Below are 27294 nucleotides of genomic sequence, written 5' to 3' on the forward strand. Positions count from 1 at the left end.
GATTCTAATAGTCTATAAGAATCAATATAAAAAATAATCATTTAAAAATTGGCTGTGTATTAGAATTATTTTTGTATCATACACATACACATGATATATGGCTGAGATGCATCCGTAAAAAGTTGAAATATCCTCACAACAAAATATCAATTTAATGAGTTTCCAGCCCTAATTTGAGCTATGATAAAATCAACAATTAAAGCTCATCTTGCTTTAAAACATTTATCTGCATTCTTATTCCCCAAGTAGTCTGTTAATGAAAGTTATGTTTATATTGATGATTTTTTTTCACATGAAAATTTCTTAGATAGGTGGGGTCTCAGAATCATTCTACCTAACAGAGCCCACACTATGCATAGGTTGTTTTTTTTTTTTCCTAATAGCTGATTAAGATGAGCTGCAATGAAGAACTAAGATTATTGTTTTGACGTGGAAGTGTTACAAGAGAGAAAGAGGGTCATTCTGGAACATTCTGGATATGAGACCTGAGTACTCTAGCATAAAACAATGTTCACTGAATTAGGTCTTAATTGACTTGGTTCATTTTCTCTCAATTTCCATAGCTGGGATCCCCTAAAACCCATCTGCAAATTCAGGCTTCTTCCACATCCTGGGTCTAGTTGGTTATTTTATTTGCTAAGATTAAGAAGCTTTGATCCTGGCTGGGGATATAGCTCAGTTGGTAGAGTGCTTGCCTCGCATTCACAATGCCCTGAGTTCAATACTCAGCAACACACACACACACACACACACACACACACACACACACACACGCTTTGATCAATAGCTTAGTATCAATTGAGTCTAGATATCAGTAATAGGTCATTGTCATTATTAATTCAAGACCAATCAGGTTGATTGGGAAGATAATGAATTTTAGCAGCATACAGCACCATGCATGAATCCTAGAACTGTCACATGGTATCTGAGCTTTCTTTACTTTCTTCTCTCAGAGCTTGTTTACTCTTTTCTAAAGAGGAGATGACTCTCCGGTCAGAATGGCAATTATCAAGAATACAAGTGATGATAAATGTTGGCAAGAATTGTGGGAAAAGGTACATTCATACATTGCTGGTGGGACTGCATATTGGTGCCACTACTCTGTAAAGCAATATAAAGATTCCTTAGAAAACTTGGAAAGCAACCACCATTTAACCCAATTTATTCTACTCCTTGGTAGATACCCATAGGATTAAAAATCACCACACTAAAATGATGCAGCTCCATGAATGTTTACAGCAGCTCAATTTACAACAGATAAGCTATAGAATCAACCTAGGTGTCCTTTAATTGATGAATGGTTAAAGAAAATGTGGTGTATATATGCAAAAGAATATTATTCAGCCATAAAAAAAGAATGACTATAATTTGCTGGTAAGTGGATAGAATTGGAGATCATCAGGCTAAGTGAAATAAGCCAATCCCCCCAAAAAAAAACAAAGGCCAAAATATTCTCTTGGATAAGCAGTGCTAACACACAATAAGGCAGGGGAGGGAAGAATAGAAGTCCAGTGGAGTCGACAAAGGGAAATGATGAGAAGGGAGGGGGGATGGGTATAGGAAAGACAGTAAAATGAATTAGCTATAACTTTTTATGTTCATATATGAATACATGACCAATGTAACTACATCATGTATAACCACAAGAATGGGATCCTAATTACAATAAGTGATATTCCATGTATTATATAATATGCCAAAATGCATGCTACTGTCATATATATCTAAAAAGAACAAATTAAAAAATTTAAAAATAAAGAGGAAAGGATGACACCTGTCTTGGATTGTCATGATGAACCAGGAGTCTTTACACGACTCTAGAAGGGTTTGTGGTACCCCATCACGTATGCTTAGTAAATGCTTCTTTTTTGCTCCCTCTTCCTTTCTGTGTTTAGGTAGAGAGAAGTTTCCTACCATCACAGTCACCCTGCATGACTCAACAATTCATGCTGGGAATGATTATATGCCCTTGACTTTGTCATAGATCTAGATGATTGGAAATTCAGGTGAGGTCAGGCCTAAGAGGAGTTAGGAGTCCAGGCTATGCGTTTGTCTGTGCTCCCATAATACTTTGAACATGCTTCTATTATGAAACTGACCACATAATTTTAAATTTATTTGTAGTCAATGTGATGTCACGTCTTTGAAGATAGAGTTCATGTCTTATTCATCCTCAAGTTCCTCGTGCACAGAACAGCATGTGGTACAGGACATTTCTCATGCCATGGGTACTTCATTCTGTTCCTCTGCAAAAGGGGTCCAGACAAACTTGTCCTGTTCAACCTGATTGACATATGAGTCAACATGCTTCATGGTGTTCAGACCTCTTTAAAGGAGACACACGCGCACACACAGACTTTGAGTGTTTTATTTTAAAAGAGAACCAGGAATTAGGCAATCCATTTTTGTAATATATATATTTTTTCAGTACTAGGGTTGGAACCCAGTGCCTCACACATGCTAGGTAAACTTGCTAACAATCCCCTGCATGATTTTTGTAAAATATTTTTTTAGTTGTGGATGGACACAATATCTTTTTATTTATTTATTTATTTGTTTGGATATGGTGCTGAGGATTGTACCCAGGGCTTCACTCATGCGTGGCAAGCGCTCTACCGCGGAGCTCCAACCCCAGTCCCAATTTTTGTGAAATATTTTAATGGAGAATTCTCACTTAGAATTACCTCTTGCAGGCACAGAGCTCTATAAAATTCAGTAGTTAATACTTGTTGCCTCCCAATCTGTTTTAATCAGCTTTTTCATTGCTATGAGCCCCCCATCTCCCCCCGCAAAAAAAAAAAAAAGAAAGAAAAAAAGAAAAAGAAAAGAAAAAAAGAAAAACCTGACAAGAACAGTTTTAGAGGAAAAATTTATTTGGGGAGGTGGCTCACAGTTTCAGAGGTCTTGGTCCATAGACAGTATAGATTTCATTCCTGGGCTCTGAGCTGAGGCAGAACAACAGGAAGCAAGTGTGTGATGGAGGGAAGCAGCTGGGAGCTTTGCACCAGGAAGCAGAGAGACAGTGAGCCTCTCAACAAGGACCAAATACCACAAAGGCACGCCCCCAGGTGCCACAAAGGCACGCCCCCAGGTGCCACAAAGGCTCCTCCTCCAACCGAATCCTACCTGCCTGCGGTGACCACCAAGGTAATCCCTATCAGGGGACTCATGCATTGATTAAGACTCTCATAACCCAATCATTTCACCTCTAAACCCTCTTCCATGGTCTCACACATGAGTTTTTGGGGAGACACCTAATATCTAAACGACAACATAATTTATGCCCAACCCAGTGATAAGGGAAAGAAGTAGGTATCTATCAAAAAGCACATTGTTAACTGGGGAAAGACTATGGTGGGGATACAGTTTGAGTTTGTTCCTCAAGGGTTCATGTGTTTGGAGGGTTGATTTTTAGTGTGAGGATGAGACCTGTAAGAGGTGGGACCTGGTGGGAGATCCTCAGATCCCTAAAGGTGCTTTGGAAGGGATTCAGGTAGTTCTCCTAGGATTCTGAGTTACTTCTCTCAAGAGTGAGTTATAAAGGTCACCTTGACTCCTGAATCACTCCAGCTTCCTCTTGAACAATGAGATCTCTTCTTTCTTCAAATGCTCCTGCCATGATGCCATCTGCTATTAGGCCCTCAACTAGAGGCCCAACCAATGGAGTCACCTGATCTTGAACTCTCAGCCTCCAAAACGATGCTAAATAAACTTCTTTACCTAACAAGTACCCAGACGAAGTTATTTCATTATAGTAACCCTAAATAGGCAAATAGGGGTTATTAATAAGCAGTGATTACTCATGAGCACAATTTTACTATTATCATAATTATTTTTTGTGTAATTAAGTTATCAAAGATATAGGAAGGAGGATCATGTTGTAGAAATTAAAATGCTCAGGAGATAAGTGTGATCATGTAGAAAAATAGAGTAATAATCATCATTTGCTTGGTACCTTGCCTCTTACAAACTGCTTTAACTCATCTTGCAAAGGCTATGAACAAGTCCTTTGATACTATCTTATGCCAATATTAAGCTTCCCTGCCAAACCTTCCCTGCCAAACCTTGGGACTTGGGGTACATGAGAAAAGAAAGGATTAATAATGCATTAAAGGGCAGAAAATCTGCCAAATTCATTGGCATAAAATGAGATTTGTTTGGCATTTTAGAAAACAAGAATGTGTCCTGTAAAAGAAGTAGTTGGCCCATATTTTGACTTCCAAAAATGTACCAAAAGTACTTTTTTTCCCCTCAAAATCACTTTGGGGTGCATTTTTGTTGTACAATTATAAATGATGATATTCGCTTACTTGAAACCTAAAGAGTCCCTAAACCCTGGGACATTTGAACCTTATTGCAAAACCTAAAATTATTTAATTAAACCACAGAGTGTAAAGTATAATGGGAAAATGTGAAGATATGAGAAGCTGATTAATATTTTATTTAAAACTCAAGTGTACGTTTCTTCCAATCCAAACAGATCTGGGGAGGCTTAGCACAGCCCTGTCTCCTTTCCAGTGACCACAGCTAAAGGTTCAACTCTGGTATCTCATGAACAGCCTGACCTAACCCACGAGCTAGTAAGATAAAATGTTAATGCTGATAAGAATTAGCTTTCCCAGCTGAAGGCAGCACTACCTACTGGCCCTCCTCCCCCTCCCTCACGCCCTTGCCTCCTGAACCGCCTTTCCTTCCAAACCGCAAGGTTACCTGGATTGCTCTGGAAGGAGAGACAAATATTTAATAGACCAAGAGCCCAGCGTGCACCAAGTCAACTTATTGGATTACACAGGAAGCTAGAAGCATCTAGATAGCCAGGGCTGCAGCCCCGAGAGCCGGGCGAGTGCGGCGCGGGCTGGTTCCTAAGCCTTTCCAGATGTGGCCACGGCGCGAGCTTGGCGACTGTCCAGGAGGCCGCCTGCAGTTGGCGCTTCCCGGGGCCGCAGTGCGAGCCGCAATGCCGGCATCCTGAAGGCGCGGGCTCCTTCTCCGCTCCCCAGGGACCCGCGCCCAGCGGAGGACGTCTCCAAGAGCGAAGAGCAGAATGGTCGCGGCGCCCGCTCTGCGCTGAAGTCACTGCGGGTGGATGGGGGACCCCGAGGCCCACGTGATGGCTCGGCCCCTGCGAGCCCCTCTGCGGAGGTCTTTTAGCGATCACATCAGGGACTCCACGGCCAGAGCCCTGGATGTTATTTGGAAAAACACCAGAGACAGACGCCTGGCAGGTGAGGGGCGCGAAGGGGGGCGGGGAGGGGGCGAGGATGAGAAATCCTGGGGGGAAACAACCGCGTTTAATGCCCTGATTCAGATATTAACTCGGACAAGTCATGATCTTGCCGGTGGCTTAGGTGATGCAATGTTTTTTCGGTCTCTGTTCTCTGCTGTTTAACGTTTCTGGAGTCTGGGGGGGTGGGGTGGGGTGGGGTGGGGATTGGGTTTATTTACTTGTTTTTTTTTTTTTTTGTAATGCCTTTCTAGTTGTTGGTCTGATTATTTCTAGATATGGTTTTTATGAGAGATGGGGGGTTTTCTGTTTTTGTTTTTTCACCTTGAAAGAAAGCAAGGTCCTTTGGACTGGCAGGAAATTGGTGGTGATGAACAATTGCAGGCAAAAGTCCCAAGCTCTGTCGCACAGTGAAGAGTCCTCTTTGGAGCTGGTCAGCCTTAGGTGGCCTGGGAGCAGGAGAGGGCCCTAGCAGGGCTGTGGGTCAGTGGAGTAAGGAGCTACCCAGTGAAAGGCTTCTGGTATTTCCTCTGGCAGCCTGCAGCTGTTCCGAGTTCCAAGAGGGTATCAGGTATGCCAGAGGCAAGCATTTGAAATATAATAAAACATACATACAGTGGTGCAATTCAAATATTCTAGGGCTCATGTGACAGCCACCAAATGCAGACTGTGATTGAAGGAATACAGTAAGGAGACAGGAACTTCTGCCTGATTCTGGGTAGGAAGAGGATTCATTAACTAATGTAAAGTAGCATCTCACTGTGATGTGAAAAAAACCCAAGTCCAAGAAAGGCATTCGTTCCAGCAGTTCTGTTTGCTAAGCTGAGTTCCTATGCCATCTATATGGGTGGGTCAAAGACCATGTTTTCTTAACCTTTTTGGTTAATCCACTTGTTTTTCATATACTGAATGGAGTTCTGAATTGTTAAAAATATTACAAGTGGCCTCCATAGGTCAATACAGCTTTCTGGGCTATATTCTTGATGATCATTGACTTTCACATAATTGTCCTGACACCACTTGAAGAGGGGAAATTTAAGGTTGTGATGGTGATAAAGCAGATTATGAAGATAATGTGCTAGCTGCATGCCATCATAGGCTATAAGTTTGTTTTGAAGGTATAGAGCAAAATATTTTAAGTTTAACAATTTTATTATTGCTTTAGAATTAAAGGTGGTATCTTAAAGCAATCCAATTTTTCCTATCTAATAACAATTTGCAATTAACCAGATGAAGTTTAAGAGATAAGCTGTGGAAATATAAGATGCCCAACTATAATTGGTTGGGCTCAGAAAGAAAGAGTGATTCCTTCATGGTTGTCTTATTTGATAACTCCATTGTCACAAATGAAAAGATTGTACAAAAGATAACACAAGGACTGGGACTTGTGGTACAGTTCATGCCTGACATGCACGAGGCAATGGGTTTGAACCCCAGCACCACAAAAACAAACAAAAAAGCAAAAATATCTTATTATGATTTGGTGTTTTAAGAGTAAGACTAATTAAACATGACTGCTTCCAGGACTTCCTCTTAGATTTTTAAGGCAATGAATTGCTTTTGACAACTGATGATCTGTGAGAATAAGGTTGAAAGTTCTGAACTCTTCTCATTTGTTATAAATTAATTATACATTTGAAGTAAAAATGTAGCAGTGAATATAAACTCATTAGTGAAAAACACTTTGAGAGCAATCATTACTTTGGATGTGGAAAGAGAACACACTTCCACAGCTCCACCTGTATTCTTGCTGCTTCAGTTCTACGGAGGGAAGAAATTCTTTATGTTGCTCAGGTTTTTGAGGACTGTCAACCTCTTCAGGGCTTTCACATAGTGGAGAATTCAAGCCTATACTTGAAAAGAAAGGACTTCCTCTACAACCATGGTCTGATTACTGGAGACCTGGACACTGTTTGTGTCCTCCCTAGTCCTTGGCTCCAGGCTGAAGCTCTGCCAGTGTTTGTCAAATGGAGATTGATCTGGTGCACATCCAAACCTCAAGAGCACTTACTCCCATCTCTTTCCCTCCAACTTCTCTGCTCGCCGCCCTCCCACTGACCGAGCGCTAAATAACAGCTGTTAATTATCCACAAAAAGTCTCTTTTCTAAACAGCAGAGAAAATCTTTATATCATCCCACGGTGCCTTTGCTTGCAGAAGGGAGGGCAGTAGAAAGTCCAAACTTCCCTCTTCTCTTTGAAATTAATGAGGTGACAGGTAAAACGTGTTTGGAAGCCTCTGGAGGAAAATGCTTCTGTCAATAGCACCTGGAATGTGAGTTCCATGATGATTGTTGCTTTCCTGACCTTTCCTGACCTTCAACATGTTTCTGAAAAACTAAAATTGGAGATTTTAGTTTCTTCCACCTGACCAAGAGGTTTGGTTATGAGACCAAGTTTCAAGTTGCTTTGCTGGGTCTTCTCTGTATTTTTGTCTCTGCCTGTCTCTTTGTCTCTGTCTCTTGTCTCTCTGAATCTCCTGGCCCCCATATATATAATTTAAGAGTTCCTAGTTCTCCAAATCCAAATGAAGTCAGGTACAAAGAACATCAATTACCTCTCCCTGACTTAAACTCCTTTATATATAAAAACAAGGATCCTGTCTGTTGTTTTTAAGGATCTGCAGCCTTATATAAACAAAATACTGAATTGTCAGTGGGGAAAAAAAAAAAACCTTCAGATGGTGAGAAATAACAGAAGAGATTGTCTTAATTGCATCCCCTTTATGTTTAATCCCTTTTTTTCTTCCCAGTTGCAACCCTCAGGAGTTTCTCTTGCTCTTTTGTCTTCTCTACAACCATTATCCCCAGCCCCACAAGTACACTTTCATCTCTCCTAAAAGCAAAGGGTGGCATGGAGTTTTCCATGAATTGGAAGTTGGAAGATAACTGTGGTTTACTGAAGTAGCAGACAGCCTTTCTCTGGATGAATCCTGTGTTGTTCTTACATCTCTTCTGGGTTCGCATCAGCCTGAGCAGGGCTCACCTTCTGTTGCCTGCTTCTGTGATAAGTAGACATCTTGACATCAGGGTGCATTTCATTCCTAAAAGCAAAGCTGTCTCTTAATTCCTTCATAGGGGACTTTCTAGCTTTGTGTGTGTGTGCGCACGCGCGCACCAATGGATCTCTTTAGCATTCTGGCGAAGCTTCTGGATCACTTCTCAGTTTTTAGATGTGTAGATAAAATTCCAAAAAACTGTGGAGGGGGACCAATTATAGTGAAATATAGTTATCAACATAGTCAGACAAGAATAGTGATATGGTAATAAAACATGAATGAGTTATAAAATAGGACAATGCACTTAAAATATAGAAAATTAAGTCTAAACTAAAACATATTTTTTTTCAAGTTTCAATGTGAAGATTGCTTAGCCAGATAAAGGACCATTAACCTCTGCATTACACAGTTATTTTTTTTAAGATTCATCTTCTTGTCACCAGTTGTTATATATAGGGAATACTGGGAAGCAGTGCCCATATCTAGGTCACCAGTGTAGAACCTGCGATTTCCCTGTGTGGTGGCTGAATGACCACATGCATGGATTTGTTCAGTACTTGGTCAGTGAGGACATACAGACATATGTGATTAGAAAAATTGCCATACATGTGGCATCCCTGTACGGGTTGTCATATGGGTTTGATAATGACCGTAACTGCAGAATACAAATGACTGTAAATGATATTTTATGATATCTGCAACAGCTGCAATGTGATATGGAAAAGCTTGGCTTCTATTGGTGATAGAGTCACAGGGACAGCTAATACCCTTATAGGGGCAGGGCAGTTTGCCAATGTTTATAATTGGAGGAAATTCTAAATTTCAGTTAGAGTTTAGGAAAGTGGAAATGTAGCTTTTCCTCATCCAAGATCATGGACTCCTCCCTGAATCTATCCATAAGCCATAGATTTAAAAAGCTCTGCAACTTTCAAAGATGTCTAGGCAAAAATTCTCTTAGACATAGCTAGCTGGAATCCCTTAAAGGATATTTATTTCTTTCCCTCTGGTGAGGAAATATCCATTCTCTCTACTAGGAAGATATGGCATAGAAAGGGAAAATTCTCAAGTGCCTCAACCTTGAGACATGTGGTTGACACTACAGCCTTAGCTAAACATGTAAGGAAGAAAATCGGAAATGCCTAGGAAGAGGGCAAGAAAACTGAGACAAATCTCGATCCAAGGGAGATTCAATGGACATAAATTCTTCAGGTGTCTATATTAGATTGGATCTCCCTAGGATATTTTGCTGGATGTTCAATATCTCCTATATTTTGGAAAATATATTTTTACAGTTCAGCTGATCAGGTCTCTAATTCACTAGAAAAACGAGTGTTTGACATGCTTTGCAGTGCATTAGTTCCCAATTCTGTGGGGCATCAAGAATTTTGGCCCATTTCCAGTGAAGGGCAACCACAAACATTGACTCTTGTGAACTGTTTTCTGCTCATTTGGTTCACAGTGAAAAGCAAGTAAGGGCATATGGAATGCCTTTTAACCATGAGTGAGGTATGCCTCAAAATATGCAGGCTCCGCCAGTAAACAAAGACAGCCCAAATCTAGATCTTAAAGAGAGGCAACCATTAGGGATGCTTCCCGGGCTGCTATGATGCTGTTGAATTACATTTTACTGTTTCAATAAAGAGAGGATCGTGTTGAAGTTCAGACCAGCTTTGATGAGAAGAAAAATGCAATATGGCGGCCGAGATTGCTGACTGTGCCATTGGACTGCTTGGGTTTGAAGGGTGGTTCAGGCACTGGCTAACTTTGGGCAAGTCAGTCGGTTTCTCACCAGTATAAGGAGGATGATAATCGTATCTCTGCCTTAAAATGCTTTTAAGAATAGAATGAGGTGCAATGCAAAATGCTTAGGAGAGCCCTTAGCATGTAATTAGCCCTCCTTTAGTTTTGGTGGTTATAACCCTACTTTGCATTTCTTTATGCCCTGCTTCCTGAGGAGCTTCACCTTATTAACATGCCACCGCTCTGATTTGCCTAGGGCTTTTGGCCAGAGCAGCTCAACCAGTACAAAAAGAAACAAAAGGTAAAATTTCAGTAGTAAATGTATTTCTTTACTTCTGGAGAAAAACGATGAAGGATGAAAAGGAAGGTATATTTTTGTGCAGACCCTGGGAATTCCCAAAGGAAATGGCCAGAAGAACTGTTTCTGCACATTGATGAAGGAATCAGTCCTTGCAGATGGGTTTGTCACGCTAGATATGCGGATCTCTGAATGTCTTCCCAAGCAGGTTGGAACTTGCTTTGAGAATTGCTATATAGATGGAGCCAAACATGGAAAAGAGCAGTCGCACCAGCAGGCTTGGGGTTCCAAGCACGTGGCTCAGCTCTGGTATGGGAAAAAGCATGCTCAATGTCAAGGCTGCCACTTGAAAGGGATATTTTGCACACCTCCCTTTCTGGAGCAAAACTTCTGTGACTTTATTTAAAGTAATCTGTACAAATGGTCTTTTGCCCAGAGGTCTTTGTAATTACAATAACTGGGTGTGTCCAAAGTCAAAAGCTTGGTAGAAAGGGCTTATTTATTGATTTGTCACAGATCTGCCTAAGGAGATAAAGGTCCATCATATAGCAAAAAGTAGATTAAAAAAAAATGCCTCTAGTAGTTCCCTATTCCAGGGGAATTATCTAGACATAGACTAAAGTTTAATGTGAATGGTTTTTGCAATTTCTTTTTTATTTATTTTTTTATTATTATTAGTTGTTCAAAACATTACAAAGCTCTTGACATATCATATTTCATACATTTGATTCAAGCAGATTATGAACTCCCATTTTTACCCCGTATACATATTCCAGATTCACATCGGTTCCACATCCACTTTTTTACATATTGCCATACTAGTGTCTATTATATTCTGCTGCCCTTCCTATCCTCTACTATCTCCCCTCCTCTCTCCTCCCATCTTCTCTCTCTACCCCGTCTACTGTAATTCATTTCTCTCTCTAGTTTTTTTCCCCTTTCCCCTCACTTCCTCTTATATGTAATTTTGTATAACAATGAGGGTCTCCTTCCTTTACTATGTAATTTCCCTTCTCTCTTTCCCTCCCCCCCTCGACCCTGTTTAATGGTGATCTTCTTCTCATGCTCTTCCTCCCTGCTCTGTTCTTAGTTGCTCTCCTTATATCAAAGAAGACATTTGGCATTTGTTTTTTAGGGATTGGCTAGCTTCACTTAGCATAATCTGCTCTAGTGTCATCCATTTCCCTGCAAATTCCATGATTTTGTCAGTTTTTGCAATTTCTGATTAGAGTTACTTACTTTTAAAATAATTTGTCACTCTTGAAGGGAGAGGCTGTGCCATCCAGATGGCATATGCTGAAGTTGTTTGTAGGCAGCGATAATAAATGTGGATTGATTCTTCTGTGTTCTTCCTCTGTGGCTCACAGACAACCACTGATATTTTTTAAGCACTTGCCTGGAACAATTGATGAAAACTTGACCGTGGAAAAGATCCAAGTTATTCATCCTCTGGGTTAATTGGACTCATGATGGTAGTACTGTTGTTGCACTTCTCTGAGTCAAAGACTAGTGCTTTTTAGAGTATAAATTAAAGATTTGTCAGCAGCAGAGCACTCGCCTAGCACGTGCAAGGCCCTGAGTTCAATCCTCAGCACCACATAGAAATAAATAAATAAAGGTATTGTGTCTGACGACAACTAAAAAATGAATTAATTAATTTTAAAAAAAGATGGCATTTACCAGTAGGTAGCACCTTCATTAGAATATGTTCTTCAGGAGTTCCTACTGAGGGCCAGAGCCTGTGCTAAGACCTCTAAATGCATTTCCTCATTCATTTTCTTTTAAATAATCCTAAGAAATAGATACTACTTTGGAACCACTTAAATTAGGGCATTTTTCAGGAAACCTTTTCAATCTATTGATTAGTATTCATGGACAAAGCTTGAATGTATCCAAACCTGTCAATCATCATTTATTAATGTCACAAATATTTATTGAGCATCTATTATATGCTGAACACTGTCGTGAGTCCTGAATAACAAACAAAACACAGTCCTTGCCTACCTCCCATAAATGTGATGCCTGAATTCTACCTTTGAACTCAAGGAGCACCAGCACTGGGCCAGGTAAACTATTTTTTATGAAGGAAGAATCACAGTGTGTCTCTTAGATGCTGAGAAGTGTCTGAAACTCATCAGCAATAGGAAACCTTAACCAGTGGTTCTCAGGGGCAGCAAAAGACGCACTTGTAAGGGGCAGTATTAGAAAGGTGTATATGTGGCTTTTAAAAATATGTGCAGAAGATTTGTCCTATGAAATTAATTAATCTCACAAAGTGCTATGCAATCATATCTTTTATCCTCTCTTAAACGATAGATGCTGACCTGCTTTTAAAGTGTAAGTATACTAAAGTCTAAAATATGTCACCACCTAAAATAGGGTGCTCCTATCTGATCCAGAAGTCAGAATGAACTAAAATAGAAGTTGCATTTTAAACATTTCAATTTACATATGAGATTGTTCTCAAGGTTTTCGAAGATAAAGATTATAGAGGTGAAACAGATCGTCCTAAGTCTTTTTTTAAATTTTATTTATTCTAATTTGTTATATATGACAACAGAATGCAGTTCAATTCATATTACACAAATAGAGCACAATTTTCATGTCTCCCCCATAGAATTTCTTACAGAATCAAATTAAAATCGGGATTCTTTTATTTTTCCTGACATTAACTTGAATAAAGGTCTTTCTATTTTGCATTTTTAAAAAATAAATAAAAAGTTTTAAGTGTATTGTATTAAGAATATGGCATAATCATTTTATTCATTGTTTATTATCATCAAGGTTAGGTTGTACTAAGTAGAAAAATACTTGATTCAACAATTCCATAGGTAATATCACCTCAAAAAATTCTAACCTATTTCTAATCAATGTCATCCTGGTTTGGTTTCAGTAGTTTGAAAATTAGTTATCAGTTCAATGCTGGAGGTTTATGAAATGAATGAGAAAATTGTCAAAGAAGATACAAATTTATGTTGGCACTGCTTTGACCAACTTTCCCATTTTAATTAAGGCACATTTTGAATATTAACAATGTCTTCAAGTATTATGGTCTCACTTTTTTTCTTAGAGGCAGTTTCACTTGCTGGTTCCAAAGCTTGCTTATGGTGGTTGCTTAGTGTTACTAGACAAAGGATGGAAAGAAAAGAAAACAGTGAAGTTTTAAGGTTAAGCATTTTTGTCTTCAAATAAGGAGCCCAGGGACAAAGTATGGGATATTGTTCAGACACTGTGCAGTCAAGCAAGCAGACATAACACCCCCTGCAGCAAAAGGTACCAAAGCGGGTTTTTATACTGAATGGATGTAACCTCTCCTCATCTCCAAACTCGATAATGTTGATTGTTCACTAACTATGTGAAAGCCCTGTGATGGGTGATGGGAAAGATAAAAACTTAAAATTGTCTCTGGACTCTAGTAGCTGTGATGCTGTTTAGCCAAAAAAAAAAAAAAAAAAAAAAAAAAGGCTTTTGTAGAAATCAAGTCTCTAAAGCATGATTTGACAGGTTGCATGAGGTACTTACTGAGCTGATCAATAACTATTCCTCCCTCCCTTCTCTCTCCCACCTTTTCTCTCTTCTTGCCTCCTGCTCCCTGTCTGTGCTCCCCTCCAGCCTAGTCTTCCATCTCCTCTTTGCTGATTCCACTGTCTAAGCACATTGAAACCAAAGGATATCCATGGTATACTTCACCATTCCTGTTTTCTGTATTATGTCAGGGGCGTGCTCATTCTGTGCCCTTAGGAACATTTGATTTAAAAGTGAAAACTTCCTTGATACACTAACTTTAAACTTTTAACATCACAGTTATCACCTTTCACTATTGCCCAGGGAAAATGAAAACGTTCGACTCACTGTGAAGAGATGCTTCTATGCCACTGTAGGATCTGACCCTGTAGTGATGTGATGTGTGTTAAGGGGTTTGGGGAGTACCCAGGAGGGCGGTACTCATGTTTTAAAGTAAATTTTATATATATTCTTTCATAATAGCATTGGTACGTTCAGCTAGCCAAATTATTTGGATGTTCCTCAACCTTTGAAGAAGTTCCTACACGAGTAGCTTCATTTATGAGTCTGCTTGCTCCTTCCACTGGAGAAAAAAGAAAAGAAAAAGAATATATAAGGTACCCCATTGTGATTTTTTTTTCCCAATATGACATGGGAAGAGGTAAAGCATGCCTTTTTTGAGAACGTCGATCACCCACACCTTGCCCCCAGCAGGGACATAACCTGAGACGTGTCTAGATTGAAAGTCCCGTATGGACTTCAGAGTGGTAGCAGAAAGTGAAGAGATTGAAGGACCTTCTCAGGATTTGCCAAGGACTGGCCTGGCCTCCCTATTAGCAAAAATACCATAGTGTTGAGCTCCGTTCTGTGACGAGGGGTGTCAGTTTTGATCCTGATCACCAATTAATAAATCAGTTCAATCAAGAAGTGAAACACTCTTATAAAAACAAATTAGTGACTTTGGGGTAATGAAAATAACTAAGATATAGTGAAAAACATGGCATATCACTGATGGATGAGGTATTGGTTAGTGACCTCTGAACATCCTGATACCATAGTTGATGTCATAATATAATTCACTTTCTTTCTCTCTTCGGGAATTTATTATAAACCTGAGCACATCCAGATAATTGTACACACACACCACACACTCCTCTCAGGAATCACATGACTCCAAGGAATTTCTCTTCATTAAAGATTCAAAGTTCCTGATTTATAGGATGCTGGTATAAAAGTCACGACACAGCCTCTGGTTGTTGACAACGTGCAGTTGGGGGAAATAGCACATTTTATGGTGTCTAGACTTTGTTTTATCTTGTGGATTTTTGGTGACATATTTAGCTTTCTGTAGACAACTCTCAAATTACTGACTCAGCAGTCAGCGTGGTTGCGTTTATCATGATCCATCATCTTTAATCTGGTCTTGAATAGCAGGATGTTGTAGGTCCAGATTGAAGTGTGACCTTTGCATGTTTTCCATTCATGCTTGATTACTATATCCTAGAGGTCTAGACAGTGTTATTGGTTTCTCACCAACATAAACATCTGGTGAAAAAAAAAAACAAAAAAACCTCAACTAGATGAGTGAGAACATTCCTGATCTACCTTTATAAAATTCTGTTTTCAAATAAAACTCTTTCTAAAAAGAAGCCTCCCTCAGGTCTAAAAGTCTACCATCGAATGTATTGTTTTTCAGCTCTGATAAGACGATCATGGGGCTGTCATATTTTACCGATGAAAACAAGTGTGAGCATGTCATTTCAGACTGCAATAGAAACATCTTTCCTTTGTGCTATTACAAGAAGCTAGAATTTCATTTAGTGAATTCCAGCCAAATGAAATTAGCACGTGCATGTTGACTCATGTGTAGCTCCTGGCTGGACAAATGAGATGACAAATCTGTAGGGGTGCACAAGGGGAGGAGGAGGCCAACCCCCAACCACATAGACATTCATGACCAAACTGTCTGGTGTCATCATCAGGCCTTCTAAACTTTTATTTCATGTGGATTGGTTTTAATATTCTAAGAGTTATTCATGATATCAGAACTATGCAGAGAACTTATTTAAGAGCCAGAACTCCCCACTGTATTGTGCCAGTGAGTCAAAGGGAAAAAACTGAGGCCCTTTTCTTATGCTGAGACTACAGACCACATCCAACAAAACACTACATGAAGCATAGCCACTGTCATGAGCATCAGGCTGGGGAATGTGGATGGATAAGAAGGTAACCTCAGAGTACTTGCCTTACCCAGTCTTTTGCATGTAGATGACCCATATATCAATGCATGCAAATCATACATATTATGAGAATAACACTGGAATTTTTTTTGAGCATACCTTTTCATTTCTCTGGTTGTACATGATGTAGAGTCACACCATTCATGCAATCATATGTGTATATGGGGTAATAATGTCCATCTCATTCCACCATCTTTCCCACTCCCATACTCTCTCCCTTCCCCATCACTCCCCTCTGCCCAATCCAAAGTTCTTCCATTCTTCCCTTACCCACCCCCATTATGGATTAGCATCCACTTATCAGAGAAAACATTTAGCCTTTGGTATTTTGGGATTGGCTTACTTCGCTTAGCCTATCATATTCTCCAACTCCTTCTATTTACCTGCAAATGCCATAATTTCATTCTCCTTTAAGGCTGAGTAATGTTCCGTTGTATATATGGAATATGACCACAGTTTCTTTATCCATTCATCTATTGAAGGGCATCTAGGTTGATTCCACAGCTTAACAATTGTGAATTAAGCTGCTATAAGCATTGATGTGGCTGCGTGGGGCTGATTTTAAGTCAGTTTCACCAGCAATGTATGAGTGTACCTTTTCCCTCACATCCCTGCCAATACTTACTGTTGCTTGTATTCTTGATAATAGCCATTTTGACTGAGATGAGATGAAATCTCAAGAGTAGTTTTGATTTGCATTTCTCTAATTCATAGAGTTGAACACTTTTTTATATTTCATTTGTTGATTGATTGTATATCTTTTGTAAAGTGTGTGTTCAATTCCTTAGCCTGTTTATTGATTGGGTTATTTGTTTTGTTGTTGTTGTTGTTGTTTTGGTGTTAAGTTTTTTGACTTCTTTATATATCCTGGAGATTAGTGCTCTATCTGATGTACGTGTGGTAAAGATTTTATCCCATTCTATAGGCTCTCTCTTCATGTTACTGATTGTTTCTTTTGCTGAGAAGAAGCTTTTTAGTTTGAATCCATCCCATTTATTGATTCTTGATTTGATTTCTTGCGCTTTAGGAGTCTTGTTAAGGAAGTCAGATCCTAGGCTGACACAATGAAAATTGGGCCTGCTTTTTCTTCTGTTAGGCACAGGATCTCTGGTCTAATTCCTAGGTCTTTGATCCACTTTGAGTTTTTGTGCCAGAACACTGGAAATTTCACATTTAGAATATCGTTAAGTTTACAAAATGGCCCTTCAGTAATTTATTCTAACTCATGAACAACAGTTGGTGCATAGTATTAAATTCTTTTTTTAAAAACTTTTTTTTTTTAGTTGTGGATGGACACAATATCTTTATGTTGTTTTTTTTTAATGTGTTGCTGAGGATTGAACCTAGTGCCTCCCACATGTGAGGCAAGCACTCAACCACTGAGCTACAACTCCAGCCCTTAAGTTCTTTTTGTTGTTGTTGTTGTTCTTCTTCTTCTTCCTTTTTTCCCCCCTAAAGAAAGAAGAAGAGTTCTTCAGTGACTATTTGTATAAAATTGATGACTTAGAACTCAGGACTGTGTTTCCACCCATAGCTCTTTGGCACAGCATAATCGTTGCACAATTGAAGATAAACACAGAGGGTAAGCTCCAGAAAAAATTATGTCAAAGCAGTGTCTGAAGATCTATTGTAAGTGGCCTTTGCACCATTAAGACAATAACAACATTCCCTGACCAGCCGCCCTGTACATACCCCAAGGATTAGCCAGCACATCAGCACCAAGTGTTAATAGACTGGGAAAGAGGAGAAATAAACATTAAAAAAAAATTTTTTTTAAAGAAAAAGAAAATGTAGTCTGGGAAGAGCATTAACAAGAAGGTGAAGGTAAACTGCCACCTGCTCTCATGGAGACGATGACAAATGGATCCAAACTGGGCACCCACCTTCTCAGCCACCACCACACACATTCCAAGCTCCCATTCTTGTGAGGCCAGTTCACGGAAAAATGTTTTTATTTCTGTGACCCAGAGCATGACACCCACTCGGCTGCATGGAGTATTTTCTGAGTGAACCTTCATGGCCTTCCGTTCTCATTAATCCCCACCACCTACCCACACATGCCCCCACTGGCAAACTGAGTCAGAGGTTGTCTACTATTAATTTTTTAACCCACTTGGTACCTGAAAGGGACATGTTGAGTGTGATAAGCTCAGAGTGTAGAGTTTGTCCTTGACTGTGAACACTCTGTTTCCCGTTTCGTGTTTTTCCATTTGAACTTAAAATGTTTTAAGAAATGAGAAAAAGACCATTATTTCAGCAATCCCCTGGTCTCAAAATAAAAGTGTATGTTTTCACATCATGATAACTTATGTAATGTCTCTGTTTTTAAACAGGGCTTAGGAAAATGGCCTTTGACGACTTTTATTACTTAAGAGAAAAAGCTGACCCATGCATTGTAGAAATGAGTTCTAAGGGTCAAAAGCCAAGTGCTTTTAATAACTTTTTAAGAGTAGGTAATCTTTGTTCACTTTGAAGACTGAAGTATGTACTAATTGCTTTTGTGAAATGAAGGTGGTGTTGCTATAGCTAATGGTCCATGCAGTTGTACCCTGGGACACTTGATCCCAGTGTCTCATGTGCCTTCAGTTGCTGTTTTTATTACATACTCACTGTTTTTTGATTCAATATAGTTTGGGTAAAGTTTGAAATTGTCTTTGCTTTCCAAAATTTTTTTTTCTCCAAAAATACTTTTAGACGGATTTCTCCATTAACTAATAGTAAGGTTATTTTTGTTAAACATTCTAGACATACAAGATACTCATATGACAGCCACTAACTTAAGTAATAAAATATTACAATTACTGTTAAAGCCCCTGTGAGCCCCTCCTGGATCATATTTCCCTCCCCTGTCCTCCCCAAATCCCCCAGAAATCCTCCAGTCTTGAACTTAGTGTTTAGTCCTTCTCATAGTGGTTTTATAGTTATCACATATTTAAGCATCCCAAAGCAATATTAATTACTGCTTTGCACGCTTACAAATTTTAAGTGGGTGGTACCATACTGAAAATACCTATGTGCAATTCTCTTTGTTGAAAATTAGATTTTTGGTATTTATTTACATTCCAACATGATTTATTTATTCTCATAGTTATTATAAAAATATACCATAATAAGCTTATTCTTCTGTTGAGAGCCATTTAAATCTGACTGTGTGCTGTTATGAATATTATTTTTTATATCACCTGGAACACTTTTTAGAAATTTCTCTGTGAGCCAGGTTTGGTAGCACACGCCTGTGATCCTGGCAACTCTGGAAGCTGAGGCAAGAGGATCATGAGCTCAAAGCTGGCCTCTGCAATTTATTGATGTCCTAAGCAACTTAACAAGACCCTGTCTCAAAATAAAAAATATAAAGGGCTGGGGACTTGGCTCAGTGATTGTGCACCCCTGGGTTAAACCCCTGGTACAAAAAAAAAAAAAAGAATTCACATTATAGAAAAAATTTCGAATGCTATAAGAGTTCTACAATATTCAGTTTAAAAAACAAAAATGGTAAATGACAAACATAACAAGATGTCAACGAAATGAAGTATAAATGCATTTATATGTGTATATACATAAAAACGTATACATTTGTGTATATAAACATGCCCACATGTGCATAGAAGTCCATATACAAATAATATATATGTGTTATTACAAATTTATGTATATATGTGTATTTTATATATATATATATATATATATATATATATAATGTAAGTATATGGTGAAGACTTTTAAATCAGAATTTGCTTAATAGAATTAAGCAAACACTAGGTGAATAAGTTTTGAATGAAGATTTTAGATAACAATATTTCTCTCATTTTACTGGGATTTCTGAACAAGTTAAAATGTAACTAGGTACCTGTTTAAAGGTGATAATAAGCATAAAATTTACTTATGGTCTTCTATGCCTGTACTTGGTTATGAAGGCCGCTGAGGGAGGTGCAGAGGAAACAAAATGGAGAGTCCATTTGAGAATTAGAAAAAGCAGAATGAATGTGATTCAGAGATAACATCTTCACAATAACTTCTGGCCAGAAATACTTGAAAGAGCACTTAAGAGAACATTCCCTCCCTGCCCTGAAAACCCTTTCAGGCTTCCATGGACACCAAGCATTTCCTGGATCAAGTGTGCAAAGCTGCCATACCAGATTAGCTATTCTAATATTATTGAAAAGTAACCATTTCCTCAAATATTGAACCAATTATCTTCTCATGGAGGAAAGAGCAATTTGCATAAGTAAACATAGAATATATATTTTTTCATTCTGCTTCTATTAAACGAACAAGTAACCGTATTCACTTTTTGAAATATGTTTCAATGACAACTGTTTAGTTTGGAAGTTCAAACTAATGCACATGGACGTGGTGACCTCGGCACTGATCTTCACTCCATCATTCATTTCGTAACCTTTGCCTTCATCAGACTGATAAACTGGAAACTGTGCTCTTCATTATCTTGTGACTATCATATATGTTACCTTAAAAATGATGGCTCGGTCAGCTCCTTATAGTTCCTGGCAATACTTATACATCTGTAGTTTGCTATTATACATGATCTCTTTTTCCTAAGTTGGCCATGTTCTATTTCTTTAACATGTAAAGCCTAGACCTTGCAAAACATGGGGAATCTATTCATAATCATATGATTATCAGTTTCCCTCCTAATTTCTCATGGAATATGTTCCCCTCAAGCTATTCTCCACATTCTTTTTATTTTTTCTTCAAAATATAAACTCCAATCTCTTCTTTCAAGTTTCCTAACCTCAGTTAGAACTTCTTTCTAACAATCATCATTACTAGCTGTGGTTATTCCGTCAAAATCACTGTTAAGATTATTTTTAGCATACATGCTGTATTTGACATTTAGAACAAACATTTCCCCCCTACAATAGTAGCAAAAGAGGGGCCCTTCTGTGGTAAAACAATAGCATAAAAGAAAATGAAGCAAGAGGCTTCCAGCCTTTAAGACTTAGAAACCATATGAGACGGAAGTTTTCCCCTCAACTTCCTCATTTCTGACATTAACTAGACACTTAACATTCAACGTTATTTAGTGCTTAATAACCCTATGAAGTGGATTCTGTTATTATCTTTGTTTTACAGATGAAGAAGCATGTTCAGGAGAGGTTTTATCTTGCCCAACAATCACTTAACATCTCCAAAATGGAGCTCTTTGATTTTCCCACAAAACTTGCCTTTTCCATCTCAGTTCTTGGTAGTCACCTTTGGCTTCCCTCTTCCCTCATAGCTCACATTCCTTCCATCAGACCATCATATCCGTCCTTCCTGAAAACGCATCTAGAATCTGATTGTGTGACATCACCATTCCTGCTTCTGTGCTGGGCCACGCCACCCTCACCTGGCCCCGTATTCTCATAATCTCCTCTGACCTAACTTTCCTACTTCCACCCTTGCCCCTCTCTCCGGTAATTTATTATTATTTTTTTAATTCCTTTTAGTTGTAGGCACACACAATGCCTTTACTTTATTTATTTGTTTTTATATGGTGCTGAAGATGGAACCCAGGGCCTCACACATGCGAGGCAGTTGCTCTACCACTGAGGTACGACTCCAGCCCTCTCCTGTAGTTCATTAAAAATCATGACAACCAGAGTGATATCTGTAATAAATAATGTCTTGACATCCCTCAATTCAACCCCCACTCCCAATATCTTTCCTTCATACTTAAAATAAAACCCCTGCTATGGCCAGTGGTTTTAGTCTGACCTGGAACCTTCCTATCTCTTCTGCTTCTTTTTCCCTGATTCACTGCATTCCACACACGGTGACCTCTTTGCTGTTCTTTGGCATTTGCTGTTCCCTCATCCCCCCAAATTCTTTTTCCTGTATAGTCATGTGACTCTGTCTCCTACTTCACTCAGATCTCTGCTAAAATGTCACCTCTAATGACAGGCCATTCTGGATCACTCTATTAAAATTGTGTTCTTTTTTTATGTAACATTTTATATACATATATATATATAATTTTTAATTTTTTATTTCTTTCATACATGACAATAGTGGAATGCATTATTACATTCATAATTATCCATTCACAGCACAATTTTTCATAACTATATATAAAGTATGTTCATGCCAAATTATGCCATTATACATGAGTTCTCTTATTGATTTTTTTTTTGCATTACAATTCTTAATACACCTTTATACCGCAATTAATCATATCTCTGTTTGTATGTAAGGTATGTTGACACCAAATTCACATCTTCATATGGTGATCATTATACAAAATTGTCTTCTTCTATCCACCAGTTGCAAACCATTTATCCCAGCATGTTGTGTGTGTCTGTTTATTGTGTTTTTCTTCCCAGAACGTAGTGTATAACCAGAATACAGATACACATTGCCAAATGCAGAAACGTCAATATTGTATATTAAAATATACAAGCATGTCTTGCAGAGAACTAAATGAAAGAAAAAATTATTATTGGGAAATTGAAGCAAAACATCTCTCATGTTCTTTTTGAATCAATCAAAACAGTAAGAAGTTACTTGAATCAGTAGACCCTCTCTAGACATTACATTATTTTTCTCATGAATTATTTCTAGTTTTTATGCTTGTTTATTATGCAGCTAATTCCTGAAGTTCAAACTACCTTATATGTCCATCTATAAAAAAATGATAGAAACTATACTTTCAGCCTTCCAACATCAGTTGAATCTTTACCTCCCTCCCTCCCTCCCTCCCTTCTTTCCTTTTCACCTTTTCTTCCTATCTTGTCCCATTCTTTGTCTTTAAACTCTAGTTCTGTTATCTCCTACCATCTCCTGGACATTTTCCAATAAATGGTGGATATCTTGCGACACCAGATTAAAACTGAGAATTCCAAGGTTAACTTTGTCATCTGTTCCCTGGGTCGCTCCTCTTTTGCAGGGTGCCTCATTTCCTTCATGGCTCATACCAACTTGGCCACCAGGTCCTCTCAGTTCTGCTGTCTGTGTATCTCTGTGTCTGCCCTTTCCTTTCTAGTCTGTAGCCACCAACATGGCACAGAGTGTCATTATTCTTACCTGGACAAGCAAGGTCTTCCCACCTTGTCCCCATGACTCCAGCATGTGTCACTTCAGTCCCTCATTCATACCATGGCCATCCTCATGTATTTCACTGGTTCTGCCCCTAAACCTTCAAGATTTTGCAATTTCCAGTTCTGTTGTCCCTGCTTGTAAAGACCCTCTTTTATCTAACTACATCGTGCCTAGTTTTATCTATCTCCTTCTTGTTCCACCAGAGTGCTGTATTCCTCCCCCCTCGATAGTTGGCTCTGGGTCTCCAACAAATGTAGCGTGACCCCTGAATCCAAATCTTATCCACCTTTCAGTTTTCTTGTTTTTACACTGTTCAGAACAAGGTCAACTTTGATTAATGTCATTTTATCTGCAGTCCCACAGCACTGATTTTTTTAAAGTCCATAATTGATTACATGCTTCTTTTTATCTATATCATTTCTATGCTGCTATTTCATGTTAGTCTTCTCCACCCAATTAGATAGGAATCTACTTGAACAGAAGGGTGGGGGAACCCTCTTGTATATAGTGCTGGTATGCACCCGCACGGCATACCAGGACTTTTTTCCAGGCAGCGTAACACACACCAGTTCAAATAAGTCAACATTCTCATTGCATTTGCAGAAGAAACGAGTCTGCATGCCAATTTAAGTAGGACAGGTAAGAAAGGCACAAAGAAATGTGATGGGTTTGGAGAAGTCGTAAAATTTTCAAAGACAGTGGCATCTGTGGGTTTTCCAAATAATAAAAATAATAAAGCTGTATTTCTCTAAACTCCACAACCAGTTGTGGATGTATCATGAAGTTAATGAGTCTTGAGGATCCCTCGCTTGCAGAAGTCCCTCCAGCATCCCAAGGGGGGGTGGGGGGGGTGGGGGGGAGCTAGCCTACTATTTACACATTTTGTAAAATTAAGATATTCTAACTGTGCTCAGTTCTGATCACTGTGGATCATTATGATTCATAGCACTGGGTAGACTGTGGACGTTTTGCATTAATGTTTTCCTGGAGAGCACTGGGGTAGCCACAGGCCTTTTGCATTCATGATTTTTCATGCCAGGTGCCACTGGAGCGGCTGAAAGAACATTTTATAATTATAATTTCAATCTGTTTCCTTACTTGAAAAATGAAATGAAGTATTCTAAAATCTAGCCCACGACTATTTCCTGCCCAGAGGGGAAATGACCGGAAATGAAGTAGTGAGAAAAGATAGAAATTAATTTTCACCAAGGACCTACCCTATTCCCATAGTCCAAAGTCATTGATCTCCTTGAGAGCTGGAACAACCATTTAAGGCATTTTCCCCCTTTAGAAATGACAAAGCTCAATTTTAAAATGTGAGGTCACCAACCAGACAAAAAGGTGCAGAACTGTTAAGAATTTAAATTTGGATGTCAGCTCAAGTCCCCTGAATCCAAAAGTGCATGATGTTCCTATATCCTTATAGGGCTTATGTAAAAATCATGATGTAGATATTATTTTTTTAAGAAAAAAAAACAGGAATATGTATGGATAACAATTTTTAGAAATTAACAATCTAAATTCCCTACTACCTCTATATTTTTCCATACCAGATTTTCATAAACAAGCTGTGAAAGTGGTATCTCTTTACGGTACTTCTCTGGATTCTCCTTATCTGCTCCTTCAAGAGACTCAGAGTAAGCCTACAGTTTCCTCTGCGAAGCTGAGGATTTATAATATGTCAGTCTCTAAAGAAAAATGTGAAGGAGGAGTACTGGAAAGATCTGAAGAGCCCTCAGTGTGACGCTTGAACTATTTATCTTTGGGTCCTGGAATGTTTTGTTTCTCTCACCCTTGCTCTTGTGATTTGCTGGGTGATTCGGGTGGAGATAGCAACCACTGTAAAACAGTGGAAGCGAGTTGAAACTCCAAGTTGTGTTAAGCAGCTGCTTGATGGTGGCTCCTTGCCGCTTAGCTTTGGAGAAGTCTGCTGTTGGTACTTACATGTATTTTATTTCCCACTGACTTTTGGTTATTTCCTTCCTGTATTTTCTTAGACACTTCTGTAGCTATGAAACAGATTACTCATGACTTTGGTAAAATGCACACAAAGATTGCTAGTGACTAAACAGAGAGAGAGAGAGAGAGAGAGCAAGAGTGAGAGGGAGAGAGGGAGGGGAAGAAAGCCGTTCCCATGCCTTCAAGGACAGCTGGTTAGGATTAGAATGTTCCACCTTCATCTTTTTTTTCCCACAGCTTGTATTGCTTTTATGTTTTCCTTTTCTGTAACTGACATCAAGTCACCATCTTACCCTGAATTATCATGTTTTATATAAGCAGGATATTCCACTAAGATATTTTTAATGCTGAATAAAATGACACGAAATATAGATCCTACTCGCAAGACAGGCACACAAAATGGTGAATACAGCAAACATTTAATTATTCGGGACTAATCAAGCATACATTCTCATGATGGCTGAAACATGTACAGTGGGTTGTATCACACAAGCTCGTCCCTATATGACAGTAACTATAGTGTCCTTCACTAGTTCAGTGGGCATGTCTAACTTTTTACTTTTGTTTTTCTTTGAAAGTCAGCAAATATGCTTCAGGGAACTGCAATTCGAGATCAGATAGAAAATCTTAATCAAGAACTTGATTGTTGGGACACAAATCGTGACTGCTAGGAAAAACTATTTTGTGACATCCTGATTGCAAGAAATGTGACAGAATTTTAGGGTAGGTCTTGGTTCTGATCCTGTCTTCCCAACCAACCAAGACAGTGCACAGATTACAAATAATGAAGAGCTTCATAGAGTGCAATGTTATGTTTAAAGAATGTCCTTCACTCTGCACAGTGTATTGTATTAATGGTAGTCACAAGTGTGCTGTGGATTTGTTACTGGTACTCAGCTAGGGCCCCTCCACAGAGCCTCCCCTGACTCTTGACCAAACCATTCAGACGTCAGTGATGAGCTTTATTCTTGGAATCATTTAGTCTAACTAAGAGCTTGTTTGAGTGAGTAGGAATTTTGAAAGCTTGAATTACGTAGTACTAAGTACATGTGATCACTTATAAATCCATGTCAGTATTTTTTTGTTTGGTTGGTTTTTTGACTGTATGTTAATTTCCTCCATTCTGTTGAAACTCATGTCAAGAGGTCCAATTTGTATTCCCCACTCTGGGATCAAGCCAGCTCCATGAGATTTTGAGCAAGTTAATAATGTAAGTAATCCTCTCATCCTTCAGCTGTAGAGAGGATGTTAGATTCTCTTTAAAATTCCTTCAAAACCCAAATATGCAATGTGCCCAAATATTTGTTCATCACTATGGTGTACTGTAGCAAAAAGATATGAGATATAGATCATCCTCTTAAGACAGGCTTGCCAAACGGAGAGCAAGGGCAGTGTTCTTTCATTTAATAGACATTGAGTTCTTCCTGTGTACTAAGCTCTCTGTCAAGTGCTGGGAAGTTGACCATGGGTGACAGCCATACTGCAGGCATTATAGAGAAGCTTCCCTGAAGCTGTCTGAAAAGTGATGGTGACAGAGTTGGGGAAGGGGAACAGGCTAATAAAACCAGGCAAAAGTAGGAGAGACTCACCGAGAGGGCAAAAGAGACAGAAAAAGCAATGGCCAAGCCCTGTCCAGATATGAGGTGCAGACCTGCATGGCTGAAGTAGAATACTATTGTTTTCAAATGCCAAATCTGATCATCTAATCTTTCCTCATTCATTCATATACCCAAGAGGCATTTGCAGGGTACTTATCAAGTCACTGTAAATGAGGATACAAAGATAGACAGGACTCACCCCTGTACTTAGCAGACTAAATAATATCATTTATTGAGCTCCTTTAATATAGCAGGTGCTAACAGAGTTTTTATAACTTTGTCACTAATTATCTCAAATGCAATGGAGTATATGTTCTATTATACCCATTTTATTACCAGCAAAATAGATACTCAGAGCTATTTTAAATGACTTTTCTGAGAGCATACCATAAACAAAGGCATCAGAATCTGAATTGAAATCATCTATCTCCAAGGTCTGTGCCCTTAACCATCAATATTCTGCTTTCTGAGTGTTTTTTAATAGATTCTAAACATTTCGTTACTGTCATGTTACACCTGAAATCATCAACAGGAATAGATACCCTGTTTAGAACTTCCATCTTGGTATAAGTCAGAAATCTATATCCCTTTCCCTAATCCCAGAGATTTTTTTTTAACCTCATTTTGTTTTTCTCTTTCTGCATACAGTAATATCTAATGATATTTGACAATGGGAGACAGAGGTGGATTAGGAGATAGC

General features: G+C 38.8%; 1 protein-coding gene across 2 annotated transcripts in view; it reads left to right on the forward strand.

Annotated features, from left to right (window-relative positions):
- The window catches only part of Dlc1 (DLC1 Rho GTPase activating protein), a 381889-nt gene that overhangs the window by 210069 nt on the left and 144526 nt on the right, over positions 1-27294 (forward strand). Inside the window, exon 1 of one of the 2 annotated variants that reach the window (XM_021730169.3) lies at positions 4606-5225. The exons of the other annotated variant lie outside the window; for it this stretch is intronic. Within the exon in view, the coding sequence (XP_021585844.1) occupies positions 5087-5225 (139 nt within the window). The 5' untranslated portion in view covers positions 4606-5086. Of the gene's footprint in view, positions 1-4605; positions 5226-27294 lie in introns of those variants that run through there. 2 annotated transcript variants of the gene reach the window in all.

Source organism: Ictidomys tridecemlineatus, chromosome 14, assembly GCF_052094955.1.
Source record: "Ictidomys tridecemlineatus isolate mIctTri1 chromosome 14, mIctTri1.hap1, whole genome shotgun sequence".
Lineage (NCBI taxonomy): Eukaryota > Metazoa > Chordata > Mammalia > Rodentia > Sciuridae > Ictidomys > Ictidomys tridecemlineatus.